At 45.4% G+C, this 8,594-nt stretch overlaps 1 protein-coding gene across 1 annotated transcript; it reads left to right on the plus strand.

Annotated features, from left to right (window-relative positions):
* Positions 1 to 3: 3 nt before the first annotated feature.
* DLAT (dihydrolipoamide S-acetyltransferase) lies at positions 4 to 8,184 on the plus strand (the record flags this gene model as incomplete). The annotated part of the gene is made up of 14 exons (XM_035345887.1): positions 4 to 144; positions 702 to 803; positions 1,130 to 1,254; positions 1,377 to 1,533; positions 2,675 to 2,801; positions 3,070 to 3,263; positions 3,785 to 3,947; positions 4,167 to 4,234; positions 4,527 to 4,619; positions 4,711 to 4,818; positions 5,356 to 5,471; positions 5,747 to 5,909; positions 6,052 to 6,188; positions 6,659 to 8,184. Coding segments are annotated over 14 exons (1,824 nt in total), but the record flags the coding sequence as incomplete, so codon positions are not given.
* Positions 8,185 to 8,594: the final 410 nt, after the last annotated feature.

Here is an 8,594-nt window from a genome sequence, read left to right on the forward strand (position 1 = left end):
GGCGCGGCCGTGGGGGCCCGGCCGGGGGCTCCGGGACGCGGCTCGTTGCTGGGCGGCCCCGCCCGCAGGCCGCGGGGGTTTCTGCCCGCAGCCGGGCCCCGTGTCGTCCCCAGCCGCTGCTGCAGCCTGCCGGCACACCAGAAGGTGAGAGGCGGCCCCGCGACCTTCCCTTCCCCTTCCTTCCTTCCTTCCCCTTTCCTTCCTTTTCTCCGTTCCCTTCCCCTTCTCTTCCCCCTGCCCCTCTTCCTTTCCCCTTGTCCCTTCCCTTCCTTCTTTTCCTTTCTTTTATCCTTTCCCTTCCCTTTTTTCTTTCCCTTCCCTTTCTCCCTTCCCAGCTGCCCCCCTAGCAGGCAGCCGTCACCCCAGGGGACTCCAGGCTCTCCCCCACTCCCTCAGTTCGCATTCCTCTGTGCCTCCTCCTGGCCCAGAGCCTCTCCTTCATTCCCCACCGCTGGAACTGCCACACATCAGACCCTGGTACCACCATCGGGTTCCCACTCACCCTTATCCCTTTTCCCTGTACCTCTCTGGGTTCCCTGGTGCACCTTCTCCCCTGGCACCCCGGTGCTGGGATCTTTCCTGCAGTCCTGACCCACCAGGGGTTGCAGACAGCCCTTCCCCAGTGCCCCTGTCCCTGCCCTTTGAGTGGGGTCCCTACAGCCAGGGCTGCGCAGGTTGTAATGCTTCCCTTTTCCTTGCAGGTGGCCCTGCCAGCGCTGTCCCCCACGATGCAGATGGGCACCATCGCGCGCTGGGAGAAGAAGGAAGGTGACAAGATCAGCGAAGGAGAGCTCATTGCAGAGGTATTCTGAGGGCAGAAGCTGTGCTGTGTTTGTAGAGGGCAACTTGTGTGCTCTGGGTTCTGTCCCTGGTTGCCCTCACCTGAACCCACTTTTTGGAGATGCTGCTGAGACGAGCGACCTGCAGCTTTTCAGAGTTGGATGCTGCTTTTTGTCTCTCTGAATGAGAGGAGCACTTAATGTGCTTGAGACCATGATTTCCCAGAGCTGGTGGGACAGGGTGATTTAGCCAGGACTGCGTGCGCTGTGACCCTACACTGTCAGACTGCAATGCCCTGAGCTCACTCGTCTTTTAGTTTGTTCTAACGGTATCCTGTTCTCTCTCAAAGGTGGAGACAGACAAAGCAACAGTTGGCTTTGAGAGCCTGGAGGAATGCTACTTGGCCAAGATCCTGGTGCCAGAAGGAACAAGAGATGTTCCTATTGGGGCCATAATATGTATCACAGTAGAAAAGTAGGTATTTTGCTAACTCTTGAGTTGAATTTTCTCTTGGGACTTTTTGGGTGCCCTGTGTGAGAGGTTAAGAGACAGTCACCAGACTGGTTTTACCATTGTGTTGTGTTTTTTTTTCTTAGGCCTGAACATGTTGATGCCTTTAAAAACTACACTCTGGATACTGCAGCGTCTGTGCCCCCTGCAGCCTCAGTGCCTCCCCCTCCAGCCGCAGCTCCTTCAGCCCCACCTCAGCCTTCTCCTCAGGCTCCTGGCAGCTCTTACCCTCCTCACATGCAGGTAAGGGAGTACTGCTGCTGATGTAAGGTTTGTTGCACTCTTTGTCTTTGGCGTTGCCAGCTCTAGGGGATTTTGTCATAAACTCTGTCAGGAGTGGGAGGTTGTGAGCAATAAGTGCAGGAGTGCAAACCACTTGAATTGGTGCATGTCTGGGGAGGTTCCAGAATTGTTATTTCTTTCCTGAAAATTATTTTAGCATCCCAGCTGCCTGTAGGAGAAACTTATTTCTCTGGGATTCTTCTGCAAAATAAAAAAAAAAAAATGTTACATTTGTCTGATTTGAGCAGTTCTGGTGTATACAAACCTTGTACTACGTGTGAATATGCTCTGAAGATCCTGCTCAGGTCTTGGAGCAGAACTCCATGCTGTAATACTCCAGTGAACACACCAGATGTGTTTGTGAGTGACTGAAAATGAAATACTTGGGGATAATCCGTTAGCTTAGGTGCTGAAGTGTACATCCATTGCTGTATCTGAGCACTTTATAGCAGGGTGTTTCTGTGACATTCCTTTGAAATAGAAAACGTTAAAGTATCGACCTAGTTACACAGCTGAGATATGGAAGTTGATTTGTCTGAGATGTTAGGAAAAATCAGTAGCTGAATATGGAACTAATTCAAGGCTTCTTGATCTGACTTGAATTTCAGCTTCTTAACTTGATTTCCCCTGCTTGCCTTATCTGTCCAGTTCTGCTCCAAAGCTGTAATCACGCGTGCTATGTTGGTTGCACTGCAAAATGCGTGTGTAAACCTACAGCACCTTTAAGTGCTTATCGGAGGACAAGTCTGTAGAGCTTTTACAGGGGCCAGATGTGTTTGTCAAAGACAGAGCAGCTTGCTTCAGCCTTCCTTTTAGCCTTACAGCTGGCAGCTGCAAGACTCATGATGCGATGGTGCCATTAATGACTTTGATATATAGATTTCTTCTTTTTTTCTTTTCCTTGCTTTCTTGCCTTGATAAAAGAAGCCAAATTAGAGAGAGAGCACACAACTGTGCCTTGCTGTAGTGGAGTCAGACCTAAGAGTGCATTAAATGTTGGCTGCTCCTTTAGGTCGACGTCATTTGGTCAGGAGTTACAATCATGTTCCTGTTCCTTTTGGATCACCAGAATCTGATGCTCTTGTATTCTCTGGCTTCGCAGGTCACTCTCCCTGCCCTGTCACCTACCATGACAATGGGCACGGTGCAGAGATGGGAGAAGAAGGTCGGGGAGAAACTGAATGAGGGAGACTTACTGGCAGAAATTGAGACAGATAAAGCCACAATAGGTGAGTCAACTCCATAGCCAAGAATGGATGATGCCCCCTTAAAAGGGGAGGATCCACAGTAGCCTCTTTTACCTGTTCTCCTCTGGCTGCTCAGGACACGAAGATGTGGGGCAATGAAAAAGAGTTACTTTGTTATGCTGCTCAAACTGCTAAAAACATCTGTTTCTTCAGTCCCTCATAGTAGCATACAGCGCAGAGTTGTTTCCCTACCTGTTGCATTGAAAAGATTTTTCTTTTTTCAAACCAGTTTTGTTTCTTTCCCTTTCAGGCTTTGAAGTGCAGGAGGAAGGCTACTTGGCAAAAATCTTGGTGCCTGAAGGAACAAGAGACGTGCCATTAGGAACAACGCTCTGCATCATTGTGGAGAAAGAGTCTGATATTCCAGCCTTTGCTGACTACCAAGAGACTGCAGTAGCTGACATGAAGGCGCAAGTTCCTCCTCCTCCTCCTCCGCCTCCACCAGTAAGGGCCTTTCTTAGCCAGGGAGAGAAGTTATGGGGACTGCTAAGAGTTGCTGGTAGAATCTAAACTGTTCTGCTGGTTTGACTGTGAGAAGCCCTGACTCCAGTAATAATGTCTATGATCCTCTGAGTGCCAGGCTAACACATGCACTGAGATCACTTCTGAGGTCATCTACTTTGCCCTCTGAAAATTGGAGCAGGTTATTATTTCTTATGGTCGCTTCTCCAGCCTGTTGCTTGTACCAGTTCTGATGAATCCTTCCTGAAAATTGGGAGTATAATTTACTTATTTCACCGTTTTGAGGTATAATTCAACAGTTTAGTTGGCATTCTGCACAGGAAAGTTTCTGATTTAATTTCTGGTGCTGGGAAACTTCTGTGAGCACTTTCAGGTTGCAGACTATTCTTGTTATTCTCTTGACTGGTAATTAGATGGTCCTGTTCTTTTATTGCACTGAAGTGAAACCTCCAAGGTGTTTGCAAAATAATCACAAGGCTAATGGCTTTGATTCTTCTGTCAAGGTGGCAACTCCTGCTGCAGCTGCTCCTCCTCCCCAGCCTGCTGTTCCTTCCACTCCAGTAGTCCCCGCAGCTGGGCCACCTCCCCGGAAAGGGAGGATCCTCGTTAGTCCCCTGGCAAAGAAACTGGCAGCAGAAAAAGGAATCGACCTTGCCCAAGTGAAAGGTAAGGTGCCCTTTGCCTCCCTTGCTCTCTCTGTCAAGTATCAGTTCCTCCAGGTACGTTCTTGCCTGTTCTGTTCTTTGCTCCCTTTCAGAATCATCCTCACGGTGCAGCCTTGTCCACCAGGGACTGTTAGTGACTTACATCTCTGTTGAACAGAGGTTTGTGATGCCCTGTTGCAACTAATTGAAATCCTCTTACGTTTTCCTTTGACTCTTTTAGGTACTGGACCAGATGGTAGAATCACAAAGAAAGATGTGGAGTCGTTTGTGCCACCAAAGGTTGCTCCAGTGAGTAGGCTTGGGATCTGTAAGAGTGGGACGTGGAACCAGCACCTAGCAGGACTTAGCACTTTGTGAACCTCAGAGCAGTGTGTAATATTTAATGTGTGTGATTTAGTAATGAATTGTAGGGCTTATAATGAACCTAGTTGGAGATCAGAGAGGTGGGGCTAGAGAGTGGAAATACCTGCTGCTCACAAGCAAGAGCAGCATGGCCTGAGCTCTTGTCCTACCTACTGAACTACTCTGCGATTGGTGTTGGACCAGTCCTGTGAACTGTGCTGTCCTTCTCCGGTTGCAGGCTCCGGCAGCAGAAGCAGTACCTGCAGCTGCTGCAGTCGCAGCAGCACCAGTGGGGACCTTCACGGATATCCCTATCAGCAACATTCGGAGGGTGAGGAGGTTTTACTTCCCCGACGTCATTGCTTGCAGTCATATATTTTCTGAAATCATTTATTTTTGTCATTTCTGTTGTGTACCCCCAGGTCATTGCTCAACGACTGATGCAATCTAAACAAACAATACCTCACTACTACCTTTCTATCGATGTGAACATGGGAGAAGTACTGGTGCTAAGGAAAGAACTCAATCAGGTCAAGTATTTGGGGAGTCGTGGCGAGATTGGGGTTGGGGGGGAAACTGCATTCTCTCACAGGTTTGCCCACCCTGCTTTGTGGTGATATGCCAGTTTGGGTTGGAAAAAGTACTCTTTTCAGTGCCTTTTCTAGCTGTTGTGCATCAGTTCTGGACTGTCAGTGACAGAACGAGAATTTTTTTACCAAGGTACTGTGCACTGACACCTAACTTCCCTAAGAAGGCCATTTAGTATTCTGCTTGAGGGTAAAAATAATAATAATAATAATACAAATGTTAATTCTAAGCCAAGTTTGGGGAAAAACAGACATGTAACAGACATTTAAAAAAAATGGTGCCTGCTTACATTATGAAGCATATATAAAAACTCCTAAACCACCTCCTAAATCATCTTGGCACTTCAAATGCTAACGCTTACAGGTAGTGGGATTGTTTTCTCTTATTTTCTCTAAACAAGGCTGCATGGCAGTGACTACCAAGTTATTTGAGTTACCACGTACGGGACAAACTGACACCTCAAATCTCTTCCTTTGCAGGAGGTCTCGGGTAACATTAAGCTTTCTGTCAATGACTTCATAATTAAAGCTTCTGCTCTAGCATGCTTGAAGGTGCCTGAGGCAAATTCTTCGTGGATGGACACAGTTATTAGGCAGTAAGTTTATGGTACGGTCGAAGCCAGAAACTTTATTTATTCAGTAGAGAGTTGATGGCAAAATAGCGGATCTTCTGGCGGGATATTGAGGAGGGAGGGGAGCAGGTATAATGCAACGGTTGAGGGGGTTTAATGAAAGTGCTAGGAATACTGAGTCTGTGGCTAGTGTGAGGTGAAATGGTTGTTGCAGAACAAATAGTAACTTAGAGTTGTCTTAACACCGGAAATTCTTTGTGTCTTGCTAGAGTAACTGGCATCTCTGTTGTGTCTTGCAGAAATCACGTAGTGGACGTTAGCGTTGCAGTGAGTACTCCTGCAGGCCTTATAACACCTATTGTGTTTAACGCACATATAAAGGGGCTGGCTTCCATCAGTAAGGACGTGGTGTCTTTGGCCACTAAAGCCCGAGAAGGTAAACTTCAGCCACATGAATTCCAGGTGAGGAACTCCAGCTGCTAGTAATGACTGCTGCCCTTGTCCCCGTTCAGAATGAGCAGTCTGTTTTGTCATGTTTCAGTTGTGTTCACTAATATTCCACTTGAAACAGCTTTTCTGAGTTTTCTGTGTGTTTGTCTTGTAGGGTGGTACTTTCACAATTTCCAATTTAGGAATGTATGGGATTAAGAATTTCTCTGCCATAATCAATCCACCTCAAGCCTGCATCCTTGCAGTTGGTTCCTCAGAGAAAAGGCTAGTGCCAGCTGATAATGAGAAAGGGTCAGTATTCATCTGGTTCTGTGTGTTCTGAGCTTCTGAATTAACTCTCTCAAATAATGGCTAGTTTTCTAACACCCCCACTAGCTACATTATTTAAAAGTAGTTATTAGTTGTTGACATGCCGCTTTCAACACCTTCTGAAGAAGAACAGGGAGATGTATGTTTCTCCTCATGTTTGCGTGATCCTGTTGCAGTGACTGATGAATGATCTGCCATACATTTATTCTCCCACCTTCCAAGTTAAGGAAAGGCTGTCCCGTTCTTTGAAGGGGGGCGGGCTGGGGAATAAGGTATGGAAAAGCCTAAGGGATACACACAGTTCAGGCATCTGTTCCTGTTTAGCTACTTGGTTAATTTCGTTTTTAAGAATGCTCAAGGGGTGGATTATAATTCAAGTGCCCTGTGTGAGATATAACTGGTTTGGCAGTAATTTGCAGAGGATTGCGTTAACATTTTTTTCTGTTTTCCAGATTTGATGTGGCCAGTGTGATGTCCGTTACACTTAGCTGTGATCATCGTGTTGTAGATGGAGCAGTTGGAGCACAGTGGCTTGCTGAATTCAAGAATTTCCTTGAGAAGCCAGTAACCATGCTGCTATAATTTAACCATGCAAGCAAAATTTTCCTGGGTCACACTGTTCTGTTTTAAACAAGCTATTTAGACTTTAGTGTTCAGACTTATTAAAGAGTTCCTTTTTTTTTTTTAATTTTAAATATGTATTATATTATCTGGTAATGTTATTACCAGTCTGTACAGAAACAAAAGTTTGCAAAAATGCTTTTCAAAGCAATATTACAGCTATACTGTATTTTTATACAGTTAGTTAACTTGCAAACTCTTCCAAAACAGAGTTAAGCATCCCAGATTTACAAATGATCCAGGCAGAATGCTTACTGCCACCTGCTTCTGGATTGAACGAGGAGGGGGCAGGGTGCATACCAGGTAATTTCATGACCTCAGTGTTCTCAGAAATTTGAATTACAAACATCTCTTCACAGGAGTTCAGATGAGATGGTAACTGAAACGTACAAGGTAGTAGGTGAATTCCCTTATTATCCTGTTCTGCGGGGGTGGGTGACAATGACAGATGCACTAAGGGACTGAAGCCTCTGGGAATGGTTTCTCAAAGGCCAAGTGTTAGCATTCCAAAACTCTTTTGGAATTTGGCACTGGTTTGGACCTTCTCAGGTTTGGGATCCCTTTTGAGCACTTTAAAGGTGAAAGAGCACTGATACCTGTGGTGTCACAGCTCTCAGATACCACAGGGAATGTGCTGTCTTTGTGTAGACTTTCACTTACATGTGCTTTTCATATGAAGACTCTTTAATTGCTTTTCCTCTTGCTAAGTTAGTATCAGGCTATGATGCCATGGAAGTAACTGTTTTGCAGAATATTCAAGAGACTTTGTGTGTTGGAACCCATATAGGCAAATCACCCATGATAATAGTGCCACCAGTGGATGTTAATCGTGTGGTGACGCGAATGCCTGAAATTTTTTTCAGGCATTCTAACATAGGAAGCTCTGCGTTAGTCACTGCTACTGCAGTTCTTCCCTGAATTGTCTATGTCGTCCCAGCCTCAGTAACCTGCAGAATGTGCTATCCATGTATATATTGTATGTAAAATGCTTCAGTAGTTCGTTGGACTTGTGTCCAGTTACCCCAGTCATTGTATCCTGAAAGGGGTGCAGTGCCGAACATTCTTCAATTCCACTTTCCACATGGAAATGTTCATGTAAAAAGGAGGATTGTGTAGTAATTACAAAGTGACTGAGAGGATTCAACAGGGGGAGAAGTAAACGAAACAAAAGGATAAAGCTAATCTGTTTTTCTGTATATTGCATTAAGTACTGTCTCCTGTAAAGTTCTGCTACAAAATTCACTAAAGATATTGGAAGAAAATACTGTGGAAATTAAATATTTTTGTGGGAACTATTTAATGTCTGGTTGCTGTGATAGCTGGTTTCATGCCTGGCTTAAGCAAAAAAAAAAAAAAAGTGCATTAAAGTTTGTTTTTTTTTAAAGATCTAAAATATCTTGGTTCCAGACTTGCTCTAGTGAACCTATGTTCTATTAAATGTTTGGAATTGACAACTACTAAAACATGTTCCAGTGCTTTTCTCTTCAGTCGTGTGTGGCTTATCGTACTGCTATGGCACGGTTAGAGCTGTTTAGCCTTTCAGTCTGATGGTGAAACTCACCCTATTAACCTTAAACTGTAATCACAAGGATTCCAAGATAACAGCAAACTTGAGCCTTCCTAGCTTTCTTGCTGCAGTGTTCACCGGTAGCTCAGGTTCTGGCTAAAGAAAGTACTGATTTCCTCCGGCACGAAGAGCACTAAACAGTTTAGATTATGGCTACACTCCCTGAACAGCCTTGCAGTCTCAAAAATCCTATCCAGGGT

Source organism: Oxyura jamaicensis, chromosome 24, assembly GCF_011077185.1.
Source record: "Oxyura jamaicensis isolate SHBP4307 breed ruddy duck chromosome 24, BPBGC_Ojam_1.0, whole genome shotgun sequence".
In the NCBI taxonomy this organism is placed as follows: domain Eukaryota; kingdom Metazoa; phylum Chordata; class Aves; order Anseriformes; family Anatidae; genus Oxyura; species Oxyura jamaicensis.